This window comes from Halichoerus grypus, chromosome 5, assembly GCF_964656455.1.
Source record: "Halichoerus grypus chromosome 5, mHalGry1.hap1.1, whole genome shotgun sequence".
Classification (NCBI taxonomy): Eukaryota; Metazoa; Chordata; class Mammalia; order Carnivora; family Phocidae; genus Halichoerus; species Halichoerus grypus.
This window is the reverse complement of record NC_135716.1, coordinates 152,566,037-152,590,090: the sequence shown is the minus strand read 5'-3', so window position 1 is coordinate 152,590,090 and position 24,054 is coordinate 152,566,037. Positions and strand designations below refer to the sequence as shown.

General features: G+C 40.3%; 1 protein-coding gene and 1 long non-coding RNA gene across 4 annotated transcripts in view; one reads left to right on the top strand and one right to left on the bottom strand.

The window, feature by feature from the left end:
- Nucleotides 1–24,054, top strand: part of LOC144381934 (uncharacterized) — a 648,393-nt gene that overhangs the window by 493,257 nt on the left and 131,082 nt on the right. The window lies entirely within an intron of this gene.
- TESK2 (testis associated actin remodelling kinase 2) overlaps nucleotides 1–24,054 on the bottom strand; it is a 149,000-nt gene that overhangs the window by 22,989 nt on the left and 101,957 nt on the right. For both annotated transcript variants that reach the window (XM_036112644.2, XM_036112645.2), the window contains one exon: nucleotides 19,851–19,899. In XM_036112644.2, coding sequence (XP_035968537.2) covers nucleotides 19,851–19,899 — 49 coding nt within the window. The remainder of the gene's footprint in view (nucleotides 1–19,850; nucleotides 19,900–24,054) is intronic.

Genomic DNA, 24,054 nt, shown 5'->3' with positions numbered 1-24,054 from the left:
CTCATGCTCTCTCTCTATCTCTGGGTCTTGAATGAATTAAAAAAAAAAATCTTAAAAAAATATATATATAACTGCAATCTCCTTTTAGAAATCATAGAAGATATTTCTTTTATCAGTAACTGAAAGAAGCCATAAAGATATCTCCTCCCTCTTCATTCACACTTCCCATAGATAGATATTTAGTATGAACCCATTCACTGCTTAAAGAATATGTTTGCTTAACATACCTGAAGCAGTAAGGAGTGTTTTTCTATGCATGTATAAGCTACTATAAACATCAAAATGACTGTTTATCTACAAGATTCAAAAAAGCATGATTAAGCTTTCCCCACAGATTTTTAACTCTTCCATCAAACATCTCATAATCAAAATCAAATTTGTTTAAAGTAAACATTAAAAGGCAAATCCGTAGAATAAATCTTCTCAAGAAATAAACTAAGAAATAGTAAGACTGTTCCCTTTACCCTGTGAAGCTCTACTCACAATCAATGGTTGCAGACATGAGTTAAGATCAGGCCAGGGCTCCTAACCACTCCATCCAGTCTGCTTTCATATCCCTAAATCCATAAGGCTATTGGGTTCATGCTTAAAATTATTCTTCCCTCCAGCTTGCTATCCCACATCTACTACAACCCTGCACTATGCAGACCCACATACGAATCTTTGACATTCACCTGGTGATTGGGCTCAGAGTGAAAAAGCAATCCATTAAGGAGGACAAACACACCTGCCTCCCCACCAGATCTGAGGAATAGGGGCTTGACAGCGGACAAAATGAAAACAGAAACCAAAAGAAGTTAAGTTTCCAATTAAGGTGATTTATATCAAAGGAACTGCATCTCCAAACGAACCAATCATTTCTCCTACTTTCTCTGCCTATATTAGCATAAAACTTGGCCTCGTAATAAGGAAAAAAATCAAGCATAAGTTAAAAGAAGCAAACTGCAAGCTTAAAAGCTATCTTCTAGTGGCAAATGGTAGGTAGAGGGGTAGAAAGGGAGGAAAGGTTTCCAACTTGCTATGTGGAAGATAGCTTCCCAGCCCAATAGTCACTCCAAGTGCAGGCAGAAATCCCTTCCAAAGGCTAAGGGTCAAATAGGTAACTAAATACCCTCACGTTCACAGAAATTCATGAAGACTACTACGAGTTATCAAAGGAAAGGGTGGAGACAGAGGACCCAGCCAGTTCTGGTTCTGCTGCAGACAAAACAGATTGGAGGTCTGGTGTATACATCAGTATCTACATCCTCAAACAAGAAAGGAGAGCCTTTTCTTTCCCTTGGTTTCAAACCATCTCAGATGACAGAATGGTGTGCCCTCTTTAATGAGAGAATGAGAAAAATCAGGTAGTTAATCTTGAGTATAAGTCTAGATTTATTTTACCGACTTGCTCAGAATTATCTTTCCTCTGCCAGCCACTGGCCCTCTCAGGGAAGCAGCTAATGCTAGTCTAATGCCAACTCTCAATTTAAGTAAAGCAGCAGATCTGGATATGATGCCATTTGGAAGGATTTTGGGGATTCTATTTTTTTTTTTTTTAAAGATTTTATTTATTTATTTGACAGAGAGAGATACAGCGAGAGAGGGAACACAAGCAGGGGGAGTGGGAGAGGGAGAAGCAGGCTTCCCGCAGAGCAGGGAGCCCGATGTGGGACTCGATCCCAGGATCCTGGGATCATGACCTGAGCCGAAGGCAGACGCCTAACGACTGAGCCACCCAGGGGCCCGGATTTTGGGGATTCTAAACTGAAAAAATTTTTTTCCCAAATGACTAGAAGCAGAGAATGAGCATATCACTCAATTCTGAAACCTGTTCCAAATAAATTCAGAAGGTCCTGACACATAATTAACTTCATTTCATGAGTTCACTGAAAACAGGTTCAGTACGATGTCTGGTAAAGTAGGCCCCCATAAATACTTGTTGAATGAACTAATGAATGAAGTGTCCCTAACCATCTATGTATATATAGGGATTCCTTCTCCACTCTCCACGAGTCAGCTCTCATCACCTACCTCAGTCTTCAGAGCTTAGACCAGGAAGGTCTTGCCCAAGGAAGAGCCTTAAGTTGGGCTAAGACAAAGACTGAGCCTGGTCTTCTATAGTGAAGAAACTATGCCAATTACAGCATTATGTTAAAAAAAAAAAAAAAAGTTCCCAGGTAATACACACACAGCATAGGAAGGAGAAATATTCCTGCTATACTCTCGAAGTTTTCCACATCTCAATAAATGGCACCACCACCTACCTAGAAACTGGGGATCATTTGATTTCTCATTCTCCTTACCAAAGTCACAATCAAGACCTTGTGCTTCTATTTCCAAGACAGATCTTTGCATAGATACCACCCCAGTCCAAACCACCCACATCTCTCATAATCTCTAATGTAAGTTTCTCTTATGGTCGGTCTCCATGCCCCCACTTTTGCCCCTCAACAATCTATTCTCCCCAGAGCAGCCAAGCTGCTATGTTTTAAATGCAAACTGTATCATATTCTCTCCTATAGAAAACCCTTCTGGCTGCCTGATGTATTTAAAATAAATTTCAAAATCCTTACCATGGCCTGTAAGACCCTGCATGATCTAGCCTGTCTTTTCCCCCAAATTTTAACGTTCTTCTATCTGATCTTCATGAATGCCTCCTTATCTTTTAGGTATTCTCAGAAAAGTATTTGATGACCTTATTTACAAGATAAGTTAGTCAGGGGGCAGGGTTAGTCTGGGTGGCTTAGTCGGTTAAGCGTCAGACTCTTGATTTCAGCTCAGGTCATGATCTCAGGGTTGGAAGATTCAGCCCTACATTGGGCTCCCTGCTCAGCATGGAGTCTGGTTGAGATTTTCTCTCTCCCTCTGTTTCTGCCACTCCCCTTGCTTGTTCTCTCTCAAAATTAATAAATAAAATCTTTTTAAAAAAGGTAAGTTAGTATCAGCATATATATATTATTACACTATCCTTATTTATCTCACTTGCCATGATGGATAAAAATTTTTTTCAAAAGTACAAAGTATATATTCATAGGGAAAACAATGCCCAAGTCTACAGAATAACAATAGAATATGAAAGAATAGATCTGAAAGGCAATCCATTCTAAGCCCCATACCAGCCTCCTTGCAAGTAGCCAAAGCAACCCATATTAGCTTCATCAAGAGAAACAGGCAGTGAAGAGGTAAGAACCACACTAGACACAACTGCTCTCCTTAACTGTGGTGCCCTGGGCTAACAGTCCAGCCTCCCAACATCTAACAACATTGTCTTTAGCTTTCCTAGCTTGACAGAAAGGCAGTGTCTGAAGAAGCCCAACTAACTCTTCTAACCCGACCCCTATCCCGCCTTCAATGACCTGCTACCTATTTCTTGCTAGTGGTAAACAAAACAGAAAACGGCCCCAGTCCTCAGGGAAATATGGGAGAGAGAGAGACAATAAACAAACACTCACATAAATGAAGAATTATATGTTATAAGATGTGCTACAATGAAAAAGAAAAGAGTGCTAACAAAGAGAATCAGAAGCCAACTCACAATCCGGATGTGGGGAGGTCATTAGGAAAAGCCACTCCAATGAAGTGAAAGTTTAAACTAAAACTTAAAAATTGAGGAGTTAAGTAGGTAAAAAGTGGGAGAATCACTTTCCAAATTTTATCTAATTCTCGGTTTCTTCTTACATAAAATAGCAGTAATAATGAGTATATCTCAGAGGGTTGTCATAAGGATGAAAAAAGAAAATACACATAACACTTAACATTCCAGAAATAACAGCTATTTCTTTAATGAGTATGCCTGATTTTATAATCAAAAAAAATTTTTTGGAGCGCCTGGTGGCTCAGTTGTTAAGCATCTATCTTCGACTCAGGTCATGATGCCAGAGTCCTGGGATCGAGCTCACATCGGGCTCCCTGCTCAGCAGGAAGCCTGCTTCTCCCTCTCCCACTCCCCCTGCTTGTGTTCCCTCTCTCGCTGTGTCTCTCTTTGTCAAATAAATAAATAAAATCTTAAAAAAAAAAAAAGTTTTTCGGGAGTACCTGGGTGGCTTAGTTGGTTGAGACTCGATTTTGGCTCAGGTCATGATCTCAGTCAGGGTCCTGGGATTGAGCCCTGAGTTGGGCTCCATGCTGAGCATAGAGTGCTTGAGTATTCTCACCCTTTCCCTCTCCCTCTGCCCCTCCCCCTGCTTGCTCTCTGTCTCTCTCTCAAATAAATAAATAAATCTTCAAAAAAAAGTTGTTTTTTTTTTAAAGTGTCCCTGGTACTGCCAACTACAATAAATTATTGGTTTAAAAAAATGGGGTGCCTGGGTGGCTCAGATGGTTAAGCGTCTGCCTTCGGCTCAGGTCATGATCCCAGCGTCCTGGGATCGAGTCCCGCATCGGGCTCCCTGCTTCTTGGGAGCCTGCTTCTCCCTCTGCCTCTCTCTCTCTCTCTGTCTCTCATGAATAAATAAATAAAATTTAAAAAAAAAAAAAAAAAAAAAAATGAAATATTTTCTTATCCAAAACTTTAGTTGACTTATCAGGTAAGTTTTATTTGTATTGTTTTATTGTTTTATTTGTATTTCCAAAAGTCCAGTTTTATTTGTATTTCCAAAAGTCCAGTTCTCAGCTCTGTTCCTTCTGGGTGTACCAGAAATACATGTTTGACTGACTAGCTAATCTGGATGGAAAAGAAGTTGTTGAGCAAATTAGTTACAGAGTCAAAGGATGACTATGCAAGAGGTGTTATAATTAAACAATGCAAAAGCCATTTAGAAATTATTCCATTCATGAGGCAAGAGTTCTAGCCATTCATACAGGCTCTAAAATAAATTTTTAAATGTATTTTTAAAAAGAAAATTTACCTCCACTTTGCTTTTTATTTTTTTTTTTATTTTTTATTTTTTTATTTATTTGAGAGAGAGAGAATGAGAGAGAGCAAGCACATGAGAGGGGGGAGGGTCAGAGGGAGAAGCAGACTCCCTGCCGAGCAGGGAGCCCGATGCGGGACTCGATCCAGGGACTCCAGGATCATGACCTGAGCCGAAGGCAGTCGCTTAACCAACCGAGCCACCCAGGCGCCCTCCACTTTGCTTTTTAGATGGCATAAAATGTGCTTCCTTTCCCCCCTATTCAATCATTCAGTCAATATCTATAAAGTGTCTTCTAACTACAAAGTACTGCTGGGAGATGAGGAATATACAGATGAGTAAAATACTATCCCTATTAATAACCAGCAACTAGTTGGGTTTTTTTTTTAAGATTTTATTTATTTAGGGGCGCCTGGGTGGCTCAGTCATTAAGCATCTGCCTTCGGCTCAGGTCATGATCCTAGGGTCCTGGGCTCAAGCCCCACATCGGGCTCCCTGCTTGGCAGGAAGCCTGCTTCTCCCTCTCCCACTCCCACTGCTTGTGTTCCCTCTCTCTCTGTGTCTCTCTCTGTCAAGTAAATAAATAAAATCTTAAAAAAAAAAAAAGAATTTATTTATTTATTTGAGAGAGAGAAAGTGTATGTGAGAGACAGAGCACAAGCAGAGGGTAAGGGCAGAGGGAGAGGGAGAAGCAGGCTCCCCACTGAGCCGGGAGCCTGATGCGGGGCTCGATCCCAGGACCCTGAGATCATGACCTGAGCCAAAGGCAGACGCTTAACTGACTGAGCCACCCAGGCGCCCCCAAACTAATTGGTTTTATAAGGCACTTTTATAGTTACCTCATTTGAACCTTGCAACATCCCGAAACATTCTTGCTATCCTTTTTGTTTGTTTGAGGAAATCAAGCCCAGAGAATTTAAATAATTTGCCTATGGTTATTCAACTAGTAATCGTGGAGCCTGGATTTTTACCCAAGCCTTTTGACCCCAATCCTGGGCTTCTTCTACTCTGGAAGCTTACATTTATATAGGGAAACCAAAGCAAAAATAACTTTAATACATGGCAGAATGTGTAATAAGAGAGGTACCAAAAATATATATATATAGGAGAAGAAGATCAATGAAAGGGCCAAATTTGGCAAGGAGAGGGGAGCAAACAATGGCAAAGAAAGAATCAGAAAAGGTTTTATAGAGAAATAAGTGGACTTTGAGCCAAGTCTTGAGGGGAGAGATTTCTATAGGATAAAGGGAAAGAGCACATCCCAAGATAAAGCAATATTAATAAGGAGGCAAAAAAACACAAACCACGTTTAGTAAACACATAAAAACCAGTTTGTCTGAATGACAGAGTACTTGTTAAAGAAGACCTAGCAGAAAAAAGGAAAGATGATGCTAAAGCACAGAGGACTAGGATACCAAGCTAAGAGTATCCTGAATTCCATGTTGTTGTTTTTTTAAAGATTTTATCTATCTGCTTGACAGAGAGAGAGAGAGAGAACAAGCAGGGGGAGCAGCAGAGGGAGAGGGAGAAACAGGCTCCCTGCTGAGCAGGGAGCCCGATGCAGGGCTCAATCTCAGGACCCTGGGATCACAACCCGAGATGAAGGCAGACGCTCAACCCACTGAGCCACTCAGGTGCCCCCTGAATTCCATGTTTTAACCCTAGCTGTGCACAGGATAACCTATGCACTTTATAAATTAATAAAGTTTTTAAATACAGATGCCTGGCCTCTCCCAAGACTTTAATTCAGGGGGTCTTGTGTGAGGTCCTGATATCTGTACTTTCTAAAAAGCTCCTAAGCAATTCTGGTAAACAACTAAGGTTCTAAAACTACACTGTAGGGGTGCTGGGTGGCTCAGTCAGTTAAGTGTCTGCCTTCGGCTCAGGTCATGCTCCCAGGGTCCTGGGATCAAGCCCTGCGTCGGGCTCCCTGCTCAGCAGGAAGCCTGCTTCTCCCTCTCCCTTTGCCTGCCACTCTGCCTACTTGTGCTCTGTCTGCCAAATAAATAAATAAAATCTTAAAAAAAAAAAATAGGGGCACCTGGGTGGCTCAGTCGTTAAGCGTCTGCCTTCGGCTCAGGTCATGGTCCCAGGGTCCTGGGATCGAGTCCCGCATCGGGCTCTCTGCTCAGCGGGAAGTCGGCTTCTCCCTCTCCCACTCCCCCTGCTTGTGTTCCCTCTCTCACTGTGTCTCTCTATGTCAAATAAATAAAAAATCTTTTAAAAAAATAAATAAAACTACACTATATCAATGAAGAAATCACTGAAGGTTTTGAGCCAGAAAATGCCACTGATTATTCACAACAAATATGATAAGCAGCTATCATTTGTACTATACTAGGAACCAACTGATATCAATGTAAATAAATGGTCCTTGCCCTTAAGGAATTTATAACCTACATACACAAACAGTGAATAAAAATCAATGATAAATACTATTGTAATATGGAAGTAAATAGGAGAGGTACCTAACCTTAGGATATCAGAAAGGGCTTTCAAGAGAAAATAAGTTAAGTAGGAGTTGGCCAGGCCAATGGGAGATGGAGAGGTTGTGTTCTAGGCAGAGAGAAGAGCTGGTACATAGGCCCAGAAGTGGAAAGGGTCATGTCCCATTTGTGGAAATGAAAAGGTTCAGTATAACTGTGGTACAAATTGAGACAGCAGCAAAGAGGTCAGAGAAGTGAGCAGTGAGGCCATACAAACAAGCAGTAGTAGGATCAGATGTTTTGACTTGACCCTGAGGGCAATGAGGAGCCAAAGAAGGGTTTATGCAGGGAGAAACAAAATTAGATTTGTATTAAACACTGGGCTTATGTCCATCAACAGATGAATGGATACGTAAAATGTGGTATATATTTACAATGGAATATTTTTTATCCTTAAAAAGGAGGGAAATCCTGTCACATGTTACAACATGGATGAACCTTTAGGACATTATACTAAGTGAAATAAGCCTGTCACAAAAAGACAAAATGTTGTATGATTTCACTTCTATGAGGTACCTGGAGCAGTCAAAATCATAGAAACAGAGCACCTGGGTGGCTCAGTTGTTAAGCGTCTGCCTTCGGCTCAGGTCATGATCCCAGGGTCCTGGGATTGAGCCCTGCATCGGGCTCCCTGCTCAGCGGGAAGCCTGCTTCTCCCTCTCCCACTCCCCCTGCTTGTGTTCCTCTTTTGCTGTCTCGCTCTCTGTCAAAAAAAAAATCTTTAAAATAATAAAAATTAAAATTAAAATTAAAAAATAAAAATTAAAAAATCATAGAAACAGAAAGTAAAAGGTGAAATAGATCTGGAGATCTGTTACACAACAATGTAAACATATTTAATACTAACTATTGAAATGTACACTTAAAAATGGCTAAGATAGGGGCGCCTGGGTGGCTCAGTCGTTTGGCGTCTACCTTCGGCTCGGGTCATGGTCCCAAGGTCCTGGGATCAAGCCCCGCGTCGGGCTCCCTGCTCAGCGGGAAGCCTGTTTCTCCCTCTCCCACTCCCCCCACTTGTGTTCCCTCTCTCGCTGTCTCTCTCTCTGTGTCAAATAAATAAATAAAATCTTAAAAAAAAAAAAAAACGGCTAAGATAGTTAAAATATAGATTTGTACTTTAAAAGGACCGCTTGGCTGACAACATGGGTAGTATGAATTTAAGAGGAGAAGAAGACTGATAGACTAACTACAAGGTTTTTGCAAGATGGTGGCAGAAGGAAATGGTGTAAGGTGAATGGGTTCAAGATAGGAAGAAGGTAAAGTGGACAGGACATGATGATTGATAAGACACAGAAAGTGGGAGAGGTTGGGGAAGAAGGAAAAGAGAACTATCAGCTAAACAGTAGAAAAGCTAAGCACTATACTAATACTTTTACAAGTTATTACTTTAACATTTATTAAGCAGCTACTTGTGCTACATGTACCAGAAGGTTTTAGACAATTGTTCTGCCACCTTCGTAGACCAGCTTCTCTTTTTCGAAGTTGACCTAAATTAGCCCTTGACACAAAGTGTCTGCTTAAGTATTTGTTCAGTAGAAAATAAACATAAGCAATTACTATAGGAAGGTGAAATGTACTAAAATGGGTGTGTTAAGGAAAGAAATGCTTATGATTCACTTTGGAAATCACTGATCTAAGAATTTACTATATAAGCAAATAATGGTGACCACAGTAACATGAAAAGACCAACATAAAGAACAAGGAAACACAGAACGTGCAGACAGCAATGATGTATCTGGTGTAGGAATGCTGAAACGCCCTTGAGTAGCAGGAATGTATGAGAGGTATATTGGGAGATCACCCTCTTTCCACTGTCCTTCCATTCTTCTACAAGATCCAAAGTGGCAACAGCGTGCTCTCAAGGGCCTACAGAGACCCAATTCCTGTGAATGATACCACTTATCAAGTTAAGAAAAGCATACTTGTCAAAACTTCTGTTAGAAACTGGTTTAGAGTAAACTCAAAAAGAGCTCTATGAATTCAGTTGCCATACTAGTCTCACAGTCATAGGGAGGATTAGGAGAAAGATTAGCTAGAAATCCCCAAAGCATTTTTCTAAATCCTCCTGCTATCTTATCACTACCAACACTGAGAAAAGATGCATCAAATGGATGGCCAAAACCACCTTGAAAGAGGAAAATGTCTTTGTGGCAAACAGATTAACTGCTGTAAGTTCAAGTGTGGGAAGCAGTATTCATTCATTCATCCATTTATCCACTCACCTAACTAGTATTTACTGCACGCCTTTATGTGCGAGCTGCTGAAGACTCATTAGTGAGCAAAATAACCAAGCCCAAGGAGCTTAAAGTCTAGTAAACACAGGATTAGAGTCAGCCAGAACTTGATTCAAATTCCAGCTCCATTACTTAGCTAAAAAGACCTTAAATTAATTTCTTTCTCAGCCTCCAGATTCCTCATCTGTAAAATGGGGAAAAAACTACCTATTTCATGGTATTGTGTGATAATCAGACAATAGAGAGAGAGAGGGAGAGAGAGAGGAAGAGGAAAAAAATTTAGCAAGGGGGCGCCTGGGTGGCTCAGTCGTTAAGCGTCTGCCTTTGGCTTGGGTCATGATCCCAGGGTCCTGGGATCGAGCCCCACATCAGGCTCCCTGCTTGGCGGAAAGCCTGCTTCTCCTTCTCCCACTCCCCCTGCTTATGTTCCCTCTCTTGCTGTCTCTCTCTCTGTCAAAATAAATAAATGAAATCTTAAAAAAAAAAAATTTAGCAAGGCCTGGTACATAAAAAACATTTAGTTAAAAAAACAGGCGGTACCTGGCTGGCTCAGTTGGTAGAACACGTGACTCTTCATCTCAGGGTCATGAGTTTGAGCCCCATGTTGGGTGTAGAGATAGGAAGGAAGGAAGGAAGGAAAGAAGGAAGGAAGGAAAGAAGGGAGGGAGGGAGGAAGACAACTTAAATTAATTTTTTCCCTATTATTACTCAGGAAGTAATACAGCAGCTGAAAAATGCCTCCTTCCAAAACAGTGAAATGTTTTCTAATGAAAAAACTGATAAACAGGATCTGAACAAGTAAGGTATCATCACTCAGAGTACTCCCTGGAATCCCGTGATCTATGATGTTATTTCCACTTGGATGTCCAATAAATATTTCAAACTCAACCTGTTCAAAACTGACCTCTCAATCCTCTCCCATCTTGTACATCCTGTAGTCTTCCCCATCTCTATTAAGAGCAACTCTATCCTTCAGGTGTTCTGACCAAAAACCTCAGAGTTATCCTTGACTCCTTTTATCTTCTCACACCCCACACCTAATGCATCAGGAAAGCCTAGTTTACTCTCAAAATAGATCCAGAATCACCAGCAGCACTCTGGTCCAAGTTACCATTATCTCTCAGCCTTTTTGTATAGTCTTTATTGCACAAACTTGACTGCAATCATCTCTTAACTAGTCTTCCTGCTTTCACCCTTGCCTCCTTTTCAGTCTATCCACCTCACAGTAGCCAGAGTTATCTTTTTAAAAGATAAGTCACATCATGTCATAGCTTTACTCAAAAACACCCAAAGACTTCACAATTCAGCCTGAGTAAAAGCTGAAGCTCTTACAATGGTCTACAAGACTGTGTGATCTGGCCCACATTTCCTCTCTGACCCCCATCTACTATCCTTTTTACTCTCTCTGCTGCAGCCACATCACCCTCTTTGGAGTTCTTCGACCACACCAGGAACATTCCTGCCTCCATGTCTTGCACTTGCTGTTCCCACTTCCTAGAACACTCTTTCCCCAGATATTCATATATCAAGCTCCCTTACCTCCTTAATTTTTGCTTCTTCTGTGAGAACTTCCCTGTCCAGATAATGAAACTGCAAACCCCACAGCACTTAAACCACATATATTACAATTTGGTTCCTGTGCAATCTAACTCTCCTACTCACCCTCCTGCTGATCACAATGTACGTTCCAGAGGGCAGAGATTATTATTTGTTCATTATTATATTCCCAATGCCTAGAATAGTGCTAGATACATAGTAGAAGCCCAATAAATACTTTTTGAATGAGTAAATGAGCCAGAAGCAAGCCAGCAAGTCAAGGAAAAACTGTTTTAAGATTAAAGTAAACTAAATGAACTCTTCTATTATTTGTGGGTTAGACTGCCAACCTCAAATTCTTGTTTCTCAAATGTCATAGGGAGTTACTATAAATAAGGGCAGAAAACATGTGCCACAATTTATTTAGAGATTTTTTATTACTAAATGACCAAACCAAAAAATTAAATAAAAGCTACTTTTTTCAAAAGTAAAGATGCCACCAAGTATTTATAGGAATGTTTTTAGCTATTTTTACAAGTATAAATGAAATAAACTTCTAATTGTGAAAGGACCTGAGATATGACATTTCACACTATTTCTGACTTCGAGCTCTTTCCACTGGGACTAATTCAGCTTTCTGAGAGCTGGGTCTACACCTAACAACCAACTATAAACATCCTAAACATATACTATGGGCCCAACAACACAAAGCATTATCATTGGCCTTATTTAGGAGACTGAGCTCCATGAGAGAGCCTGGGATTTGACATAACTTGGAAAGTGGGAGGGAGAAGAGAGGTAAGGGCATCCCAGGTCCCGGAAGGCACACTTAAGGCCAGCATGTGTAGAAGAGAGCAGAAAGACCCGCCTAACTAAAGGGAAGGATGTGTATTCTGAAATCAAATAGAGAGAGTTCTAGAATGCTAAACAGAAGTTTTTAAGAATTTTTTTTAAAGATTTATTTTTGAGAGAGAGAGGGAGAGAGAGAGAGAAGTAGGCACAGGAAGGGGGGAGAGGGGCAAAGGGAGAGAGAAATTCAAGCCGACCCTGCACTAGGCACGGAGCGCCACGCAGGGCTCAATCTCACAACCTTGAGATCACGACCTGAGTGAAACCAAGAGTCAGACGCTCAACCAACTACGCCACCCAGGAGCCCCTAAACAGAAGTTTTTAAACAGAAGCATCACATTATCAAAGTATGCCTAATGGATTATTTGAGTAGTGATATACCAAAATGAAGCAAAGAAAGATTAGAGACAGGAAAGCCAGCCAAAGTCTTTGTAGGAATCAAGACATGGAATAACGTCATGGCAAGAAGGCAGAGAAAGAAGATTCAGAAAGACATCACAAAGAAAATAAAAGGATTGGGAACTGGTTAAATTCAAGAGATGAGAAAATGTAAAAACTAATTCTGTAGTTTTTATTTGGAGGAATAAGTGTTCTAACAATAGAAAATGGTAAGATTGCAAAGAGTGACCTAACCTAGCTATGTTGTATTTGAAATATTAGTAAAATAATTGAGTGGAAAACAGGAGATGACAGAAAAAAAGAATATGAACTATAATGAGTAACAACTATTAATACATATGGAGATGTAAGAGTTAACATCATAGAGTAATGGCTGGATATTTAAAAATAGCTTTTAAGGAAGGACATAGTGAGAAATTTCTTACTACCCCAGTCACTAAATACTGAGTTCATGAAAGACATTGCAGTGGAATAAAAAAAGGTCAGTGAGATGTAGAGTCTAATAATTCCCCTCCCTGTGAATCAGACCTGAACAAGAGAATGCAGCATAAGTGACGTTCTGGAACTTCAAAGGTAGGTCATAAGAAGTCTTTCAGCTCCCACGTGGGTGGCCTCTACCTCTTTCCTGTCACCATATACAAAGTCCAACTATCCTGAGATCACCAAGCTATGGAAAGTTCAAGCCATATGGAGATGACCGAGAATGAGACACCATGCAGTGAGAGGGGCCAAGCCACCTCCACTGACCATGGCACCAGACATGCAAATGCAGCAACCATCCTGGAAGTGGGTCTTCTAGCTGACACATGTGGATCAGAGACCCAGCAAAGCCCTTCCAAATTCCTGGCCTGTAAAATCACAAGCAAAACAAAATGGTTGTTTTAAATCACTAAGTTTTAGGGTAGTTTGTTATATAGCAATAAATAGGGGAATAGGCTTCTTTTTTATCCTGATAAGCCCAGAGCCTAGCAGACTGCCTAGCCTACAGCAGATTCACTCAAAGTGGTATGTGTAAAGTGAATCTCTTTCTTCCCTTGCAGATAGATGCTAATTCACAGCCTGTCATTTCTCCTACCCTCACCATTCCTTTAGAAGTTTTGAGCCACAGGGGCAATCATTGTTGGTACATCTGAAATGTCCTCTTCACTATCATGTGGTAGAAACAGTCTCCTCAAAGCCACCCCATGCTTGAAAGATAGGTATGGCTATGCTGCAAAAGTTAACCCAAGGCAGGCACCAACCAATACTGCATCTAGCTCAAGGTAAATAAGGTCAAGCGAATACTCTGTACTGGGCCACACAGAAACAAAGAAAGAAGTAGGCACAACTAAAGGCAATATCACAGCACACCAAGAAACTAGAATCGGGGTCTGGCTGCTCATTTTTATAAATAATGCATGAGTTTGGTCACTGAACCAACAGAGTTTCCTTTCATTATAAGCTCTCTGATTATATAAGGCTTCTTATAAGTCTGACAAAAAACAACTCAGAAACAACACATATCAACCCACATAAACAAGGAATTTCCGAAGTAACTATTCTTTAAAAAAGAAAGAAGGTGTATGGTGGGGGTTGGAAATGGTGAGTGAGAAGAGGATGAGGGCTATGTGAATAAAAAGTTCTTTTCAGCCGCCTGCAGGGCTGATCCATTCCCTCATGAGCTAAGAGCATTTCTTTTAGTACCAAGTATCTGCCTGGCTAAAGTGACTTTGCTGTAAAAGGAATGAATCACCTCACCAGGCCAAGCAATTGCTGTGTCTATAGCTGAGTGATTCTTACTGGAACGGTGGGAAAAGGCATAGTTTCTCCATGGTAGAGAAGGCAAGAGAGACCCCAAAACATCTGCCAAGCAATTCTTTTGCTGACTCTTTTGACCAGAGAGTATTGTCACTTGAGATCCCTACCCGACAACCTTATACCCCACTCATTCCCCAAATTTCCAATCTTCTAGGCACTGAAAGATTCTGCACAAAATGGATCTCTAAACTATTTGATTAGGAGGATATTTCCCTCTTTGTGTCACTCTTAACAAGCTCAAAAAGAAGACACTATGAGATGACACATAATCTGTCTCAAAGTATCTCTCTCTTCTGTCTTCGACAATGCCCCACACCTCCATCTTGGATATGGAAGAGAAAGCATATAGCATGTAAGTTGGTGGCAGCTACTTTTTGAGTAGAATGACAGCCACCTTAGGATGAAGTTGACAATGTAAAGACAGAGCAAAGAGATGGAAAGACATGGAGTCTCTAAATAACATCTATTTAGGGGCGCCTGGGTGGCTCAGTCAGTCGTTAAGTGTCTCCCTTCGACTCAGGTCATGGTCCCAGGGTCCTGGGATCAAGCCCCGCATTGGGCTCCCTGCTTGGCAGGAAGCCTGCTTCTCCCTCTCCCACTCCCCCTGCTTGTATTCCCTCTCTCGTTGTGTCTCTCTCTGACAAATAAATAAATAAAATCTTAAAAAAAAAATAACATCTACTTAGCTGCTGAATTAAACCAACCTTAACCTAATAAGCTACTAGAATTCCAGTTATATTAGTCATTTTGTTTTTCAAGGTCTTTTGACTATTTTCTGTTACTTGCAACCGAACACATTCTAATATATCCAATAACCAGGAAATATCTTTTCCAAGTAACCCGAAATATAAAAGTAGTCAAAATCAAATTCTACAAATACTACACATGCTATACATACAAGAACCTGTGGGGATATATATATATATATATAAGCGCTTAGCACTGTGGGAAATATATAAGTGAATTAAGGACAGTATGTTATAATGGAAAAGGTATAGGCTTTGAAGTCAAATGAATCTGGATCCAAATCCTACTTTGGAAATTCCCTTAATTTCTCTAAGCCTAGTTTTCTCATCTAAATGGAGAAAATATGATTAAAGAATTGTGAGAATTACAGCTAATATATAAGCACCAAGCATAGCACTTATCCCACAGTAGGTGTTTATACTGGTAGCTATGATTTTTATAATGGGAGAAAGTCTTTGCCCTCAAGTAGGGTAGAAAAGACAAATAATTATGATTTTTTAATTGGGATATTTATAGGATATGGGAGATGGCAACAGATCGCAATTCTTCACCCTTTACGGAATCCATGCCCTTTGAAATAGAACTTTGCAATATGCTCCCAATGTGGACTCAGGTGTGTGACTTGTTTTGTCCAATGAAAATGCTGGCCAAGCAAACTTGAATATAAGCAGAATCATGAAAAGCACTTGTGCAAATGGCTGGCATACTCTTGCTGTTCTGGTATCATCACATCCAGGCTAGTCTGCTGATCCCAGAAGAAGGGTGAGAAGCAGCTAGAGGAAAGCCTCCCAGCAAAGCCCAACCTAGATCAGACTATAAGTTGACCTGCCAGATGCATGAGTGAGCCCAAGTGAGACTAGCAGAACTGCCTAACTGGGCTCAGCTCAGCTCAGCCCTGCACTTATACAAGAAACAAATGTTACTGTTGTATGCTTTTGAGGTTTTGTGGTTGGATATTACATAGCCATAGCTAACTAATATATAGGGTTATATTTTCTGTCTTTAAAAACCAAAGATTTTAGGGGCGCCTGGGTGGCTCAGTCGTTAAGCGTCTGCCTTCGGCTCAGGTCATGATCCCAGGGTCCTGGGTTCAAGCCCCGCATTGGGCTCCCCGCTCAGCAGGAAGCCTGCTTCTCCCTCTCCCACTCCCCCTGCTTGTATTCTCTCTCTCGCTGTGTCTCTCTCTGTCAAATAAATAAATAAAATCTTTAAAAAAACAAAACAAAACGAAGATTTTCACTTCCTTGATAACTCATGACCAAATGAAAGACGTTAGGGTTTCCCAAGTTAAAGACATACTTATGGAGCATTTCTACTAGATACAATATGGATTCTTAATTCAACTCATTAAACTTAAAAGGTTTTGTTTGATCTTTTATCAAACTGTTTTCTCTTTAACAAATAACTCATTTGCTTAAAAACTCAGAAGTCTATACTTCACTACAGGTAAAACTATCTGTAGTAGTTAGTAGTACCTAACTGTCTGACTGCTCCAAGTTCAATTAATGTCTACAATTTTATTTTTTTTTTAAGATTTTATTTATTTATTTGAGAGAAAGAGAGAGCACAAGCAGGAGGAGGGGTAGAGGGAGAAGCAAACTCTCCACTGAGCAGGGAGCCTGACGCAGGGCTTGATCCCAGCACCCCGGGATCACGACCTGAGCCAAACGCAGACACTTAACTGACTGAGCCAGCTTATTAATTTTTTAAAGATTTTATTTATTGGGGCGCCTGAGTGGCTCAGTCATTAAGCAGCTGCCTTCGGCTCAGGTCATGATCCCAGGGTCCTGGGATCGAGTCCCACATTGGGTTCCCTGCTCAGCAGGAAGCCTGCTTCTCCCTCTCCCACTCCCCCTGCTTGTGTTCCCTCTCTCGCTGTCTCTCTCTCTGTCAAATAAATAAATAAAATCTTAAAAAAAAAAAAGATTTTATTTATTTGAGATAGAGAGTGAGAAAGAGACAGCACGAGCCGGGGGGGGGGGGGCAGAGGGAGAGGGAGAAGCAGGCTCCCCACTGAGCAGGGAGCCTGACGTGGGGCTTGATCCCAGGACCCTGGGATCATGACCTGAGCTGAAAGCAGACACTTAACCAACTGCACCACCCAGGCGCTCCCAATGTCTATAATTTTAAAGAAGAGTCACGGAAATGGTTCAAGCCCAGAAAAGTCCAGATCACTACTGTATATGAGAAATACTCTTCTTAATTATATCAATACTCTATAGGCACTAACAAGAGCTATGTTTGTCCGCTGTAATTATTGACAAACTACTTTAAGAGAAATAAGGGATGGTGTTCACATTATTGTAAAGAGCAGCATTCCACCAGTCAAGAAAAATCTACTAAATGTCATCTAAGTTCCCAGTGCTGTGCTAGATGTTATTAGTAATTTATTTTCACAATCCTTAGTGAAACCAATAGCTGTGCTGCCAAGTCAAATTATAGGATAAACATAGGATTCCCCAGAGATCTATGCCATGATGGCCTTTGCTGATCCCCTTCTGAAAATAACCAAAAGCATTTGGATATTTGGGCTGCATGACCATCAGCCTATTAACATCATAATAAAAATTATTTGTATGATAAGCTATGCCAAGATCTCATCAGTAATACTGGAAATACACACTCTTTCACAAAGCAGGCACTATATGTTATATATGGCTATGAATAAGCTAACAAACAACAAAAAATATTATTTAAGTGCAACATGGCCAAAAGAATGCTGCATTAAGATCATTCATTTCTGCCATTTCCATTATACCCCACTTCTGAATTTGCAACATGATCACCGATTTTAAAGCATTTTCTTCTTTGTCAGCAAAACCAACATACAAGCCCTTCCAATAAACTTACATTTCAGAGAATAATGATATAACCAGGGAGTACAACAAATACTTTAACAATTATTAGTGTCAGAGCTTTGGCAGATAGAAGACTTGAGAGAAGGAGAGAGTTTTGTCTTTGAAGAATTTATAGACTCACTTCTGAGAAAAGAAATACACAGAAAATGTTTTTTGATCTGGAATGCTGGTTATGGGTGTGTTCATTTGTAAAAATTTAGTGAGCTGTACACATTTCGTATGTGTGCTTTTTCTGTTATGTCATACTTCAATAAAAAGTTTTAAAAAAATTTAGTAACATTAACAGCAGTACTGAACAGCAGTATTTTTTTAAAAAGATTTTATTTATTTATCTGACAGAGAGAGAGAGAGAGACAGTGAAAGAGGGAACACAGCAGGGGGAGTGGGAGAGGGAGAAGCAGGCTTCCCACTGAGCAGGGAGCCCGATGTGGGGCTCGATCCCAGGACCCTGGGATCATGACCTGAGCTGAAGGCAGACGTTTAACAGCTGAGCCACCCAGGCACCCCTGAACAGCAGTATTAAATACCAAATGAAAAATACTGACAATTCAAGGAGTTCAGGAAAGCCCAGTCAATGTTAATAATAAAAGCTGTAATAGTTAAAATGTATTAACCAATTACTACATGCCAGACACTGTGCTAAATAAGCATTTTACAAAATCCCTGTGAGATCATTTTATCAGCAAGATCTGCCATAATTACTTACTCCCTCCTCCTTGAAACTCCTTCCTTTCCATTCCAGGCCAATACATTCTCCTGGTTTTCTTCCTAACTCACTAGCCACACTCCCTCTCAAAATGCCCTTCTCCTCTGACTTTTTTTTTTTTTTTAGATTTTATTTATTTGACATAGAGAGACATAACACAAGCAGGGGGAGCGGGAGAGGGAGAAGCAGGCTTCCCGCAGAGCAGGGAGCCCGACGTGGGGCTCGATCCCAGGACCCGGGGACCACGACCCGAGCCAAAGGCAGATGCCTAACGACTGAGCCACCCAGGCACCCTCTCCTCTGACTTTTAAAATTGAAATACTCTAGGCCTCAGACATGGATCCTCTTCTCTATCTAGACTCCCTGGGGCAGATACTATCATTATTATTATTCCCATTTTACAGATGACAACACTGAGACACAGATAAATTCAAATCTAGGCAATCAAGATGTCAGAGCCCATGCTCTTATTCTCATTATTCTGCCTTCTTTAGCCTTCCATAAAAGAGGCAGGACAGAGCTACACACATTCCACATTCTGGTGCCCTCAGTAACTGGGAAAAGAGACAAAGAGTGAGGCATATGGAACCTTCCATCATCAGATATTAAGGACTAATACCAGGCACCAAGCCAGCAGGAAACCAATAATCACAAATTCTGTTAAACAATTTTCCTTCCTAAGTTTCTTCACTTTGTATTTTGGTAATTACTTCCCAAGGAAGATCATGAACACTTTCTAGAACATAGATTCTCAAATCTAGATGCTCACTTGAATAATCTGGGGAGCTTTTAAAAATACATATGGGCCCTATGAAGACCTACTAAACCTAGGAGATTTCAGGAACCTGTGTTTCTAAGAAGCACCCAAGCAAATTCTGAAGCTGACAGCTCAGTACCTGAATTTAGGGAGCCTTTGTTCTAGAGAGGATTCTCTGGTCCTCAGAGGCTAAGTAGTGGCTATTATATATTATCTGCCAAGAAGAGGCTGAAAATGAAATGAGACTGGAGAGGTAAACTAACTCCAAGGAGTAATAAGACCAATCAGGACACTACAGCAGTGACAGTGGAATTCTAGATCAGGACACCAAACGTTTATGTCTGTTGCCATGAAAGAGTCTGCAGCCAAGTGATGCCATCCCTTAGCTTAGGAAGGAGTCATCCAGGCAGCAAGAATCAATATAATATTTGAGCACTCATATTTTCAGAGTACTCACAAAGTATTATGAGGGAATCCAAGAGTATTAAGAGATATGGCCATTGTCCCCAGGCAAGAGAAGAAAGCATTGTTAACACTGCCATTTTTGCATAAATATAAATGCATATACAAGTAATAATTACTATGGAACCAAAAATGCTGAAACTAAGGCAAAGAAGCCACTTCAATATGCTTACTTAAGTCTTACCTCTGTAAGTGCATGCAATTGTCCTTGATGTACACACACACCCATGAACCTATGAAACAAAACACATATTTTTAAACAAATGAAAATACCACAACTGCCATATTGAGAAACTAGTTTAGTTACTCATGCATTAGAAACAATGCAATACCTGTGAAGTCTCCTGGGTTCCTGTACAACCCTGCAGCCTCTCTAACTTTGATACCAGGCTGGTAAATTTCTAAGTTTACCATGAAACATCTGGTTGTGGCAAGATCTAGTGGTAAAAAGCAACTGTGGAAGAGAGAAAGGAGTAAGCTTTAAAAATAGCATGGTATATTAGAAAAGGCACCAAAGCACCAAACTGGAAGTAAGAAAACCTGATGCTGGTTTCAGCTCCACTGATATCTGACTACATGCTCACAAAAAAAAAAAAAAAAAGAGAGAGAGAGAGAGACACTAACCCTATCTGAAGTTCAGTTTCCTCATCTAGAAAGTAAGTAAGTTGGACTACCCAAGCTGAAGGTCTGTAGTTTACAAACCACCAACTATGAGAGAGAGAGGGAAAAAAAGCCCACATTTGCTGGAAGAGAAAGGACTAACTTCCTTAACATTAAAAGAACTCTTCCAAATATGTAAAAAAAGAACTCAGTAGAAAAATAAGCAAGGGGTGCCTGGGTGGCTCAGTCAGTTAAGCGTCTACCTTCGGCTCAGGTCATGATTCTAGAGTCCTGGGCTCCCTGCTCAGAAGGGAGCCTGCTTGTCCCTCTCTCTCTACCCCTCCTCCTGCTCATGTTTGCTCTCTCTCTCAAATAAATAAAATCTTAAAAAAAAAAGAAAAAGAAGAAAAAAAAAATGTATATAATTCATAGAAGAGTAAGTAAAATGTCTAATATCAAAATACTCTAATTCACTTATAATTAAAGAAATATACATTAAAAGAAGATATTGCTTTTAAATCTATCAAATGAACAAAGATTAAGATTGATCATGCTCAGTGTTGTCCAGAAGGTGAAGAAAACAGGAACAGGAAACACTGTTAAGTTCTTGGCACAACTTTTTCAAAGGGTAATTGATTATATCTAGCAAACATTTTAATTGCTCCAACAACTCCACTTCTCAGAATTTATGTTACAAATATACTCAATTTGGGTACATATAAAAGGACACCTACTTCACCACTGTATATCTAAATACCTGCCAATAAAAAACTAGTTAAAACTGGGCGCCTGGGTGGCTCAGTTGGTTAAGCGACTGCCTTCGGCTCAGGTCATGATCCTGGAGTCCCGGGATCGAGTCCCACATCGGGCTCCCTGCTCGGCAGGGAGTCTGCTTCTCCCTCTGACCCTCCTCCCTCTCATGCTCTCTGTCTCTCATTCTCTCTCTCGCAAATAAATAAAATCTTAAAAAAAAAAAAAAAAAACTAGTTAAATATTTATGGCATATTCATAGATTGGAATACTATATAGCCATTAAAAAAGAATGGAGTAGATCTTTATGCACTGATATGGGAAGATATCCAAAATATACTGTTAAAACAAAACAGTGAGCTACAAATCCCACTTATATAAAAAAAGTTTGTATATTAATAGAAAATGTCTAGGAAGTACTACTACTAAGTACTATATGGTATCATTTATATGTGGAATCTACAAAACAAACAAAACAAAAACAGACTCATAGGGCGCCTGGGTGGGTCAGTTGGTTAAGCGACTGCCTTCAGCTCGGGTCATGATCCTGGAGTCCCGGGATCGAGTCCCACATCAGGCTCCCTGCTCAGCAGGGAGTCTGCTTTTCCCTCTGACCCTCCTCCCTCTCATGCTCTCTGTCTCTCATTCTCTCTCTCGCAAATAAATAAAATCTTAAAAAAAAAAATTAAAAAAAAAAAACAGACTCATAAATACAGAGAACAAACTGGTGGTGGTTGTGGGGCGGGGGGTTCAGAAATGGGAGAAACAAGTGAAGGGGATTAAGAGGTACAAACTTTGAGTTATAAATAAGTCATGGGGATGTAAAGTACAACATAGAGAATACAGTCAATAATATTGAAATAATTTTGCGTGGTGACAAATGATAACTACACTTATGGTAAGCATTTTGTAATATATATAAATGTTGAATCACCATGTTGTACACCTGAAACTGATACAATACTGTATATCAACAACACTTCAATTTATTTTATTTTTTTTAAGATTTTATTTATTCATTTGACAGAGAGAGAGAGAGAGAGAGAGAGCACAAGCAGAGGGAGAAGCAGGCTTCCCGCAGAGCAGGGAGCCCGATGTGGGACTCAATCCCAGGACCCTGGGATCATGACCTGAGCCGAAGGCAGACACTTAACCGATTGAGCCACCCAGTCGTCCCTCAACTATACTTCAATTTAAAAAAAGAAAAAAAAGAAGAGGGGAAGACACTTGAGAGATATCTGGGGAGAAGGCCAGGTAAACACAGAGGCAGAGATAGGAGTTATGCTGCCATAAACCAAAGAATGTCTGGAGTCACCAAAAGTCAGAAGAAACAAGAGAGAATTCTCCCCTACAGCCTCCAGAGGAAGTGTTGCCTATCAACACCTTGATTTCAGACTTCAGAACTGTGAGAGAATAAATTTAGATTGTTTAAAGTCACAAGTTTATGGTAATGTTAGGCAGTCCCAGGAAACGAATACAATGCATGACTGATTTTCTACAAAGGTAGGTGCAAAGGCAATTCAGTAGAGCAAAAATAGTGTTTTCAACAAAGGGAGCTTGAACAACTGGATTGGAACTGGAAAACAAATAAATTTGGATTAATACCTTTTAGCATATATAAAAATTGACTTAAAATGGATCGTAAACCTAAATGTAAAACCAAATCTATAAAATATCTGGAAGAATTCATAAAAGAAAACCTTTGTGACCTTCTATTAAGCAAAGGTTTCTTAGACATCACACCAAAGCATAAGCTATAAAATTAAAAATTAATTAGACTTCTTTTTTTTAAGATTTTATGTATTTATTTGAGAGTGAGCGAGAGAGAGAACACAAGCAAGGGGAGCAGCAGAGGGAGAGGGAGAAGCAGGCTCCCCACTGAGCAGGGAGCCTGATGTGGGGCTTGATTCCAGGACTCTGGGATCATGACCTGAGCCAAAGGCAGACGCTTAACCACTGAGCCACCCAGGCACCCCAATTAATTAGACTTCTTAAAATCAAAATCTTGTGCTCTTCTTTGTGTTTTTAGGACTTTTTATTTCTTTGAGAGAGAGAGAACAGAGCGTGCGAGAACACGAGTGGGGGGCGCAGAGGGAGAGGGAGAAGCAGGCTCCCCACTAAGCAGGGAGCCCAATGCAGGGCTCAATCCCAGGACCCTGGGATCATGACCTGAGCTGAAGGCAGATGCCCAACCGACTAAGCCACCCAGGTGCCCCATCTTGAGCTCTTACAACACTGTTAAGAGAATGAAAAGACAAGTCATAGACTGCAGTGCATATATCTAAGAAAGGATTCATGTTTAAATTTTTTTTTAAGATTTATTTACTTATCTTAGAGGGGGAAGGGGCAAAGGGAGAGAGAGAATGCTGAGTGCGGAGCCCAATACAGGACTTGATCCCACAACCCAGAGATCGCAATCCGAGCCAAAATCAAGAGTCTGACGCTCAACTGACTGAGCCACCCATCCCATGTTTAGATTTTTTTTTAATCTCTCAAAATACAATAATAACCCAATTTAAAAAATAGAGAAAGACTCAGACAATTCACTAAAGAAGACGTACAGATGGAAAATATGTACACGAAAAGATGCTCAAAATCGTTAGGGAAATGCAAATCAAAACCGTAAGATATACTATACACCTATTAGAATGTCTAAAATTAAAGACTTTCAGTATACCAAATATTGGTAAAAATGAAGAGCAACCGGAATACCCATGCAGTGCTGGTGGGAATATGAAATGGTACAACCACTTTGGAAGACACTGAGGTAGTTTCTTAAATAAACATGTACCTATCATATGATCCAGCTATTCCACTCCTAGGTATTCAACCCAAAAGAAGTGAAAGCATATATCAACACAAAACTTGTACACAAATACCCATTAGCAGTTGAAGGGATAAACAAATTATGGTATTCATACAATGGACTACTACTCAGCTACAAAAAGGAATGAACCAGTGATATATGCAATAGTGGATAAATCTCAAAATAATTATGCTGAGTGAAAAATCTGGACCCAAAAAAAGTACATACTGTA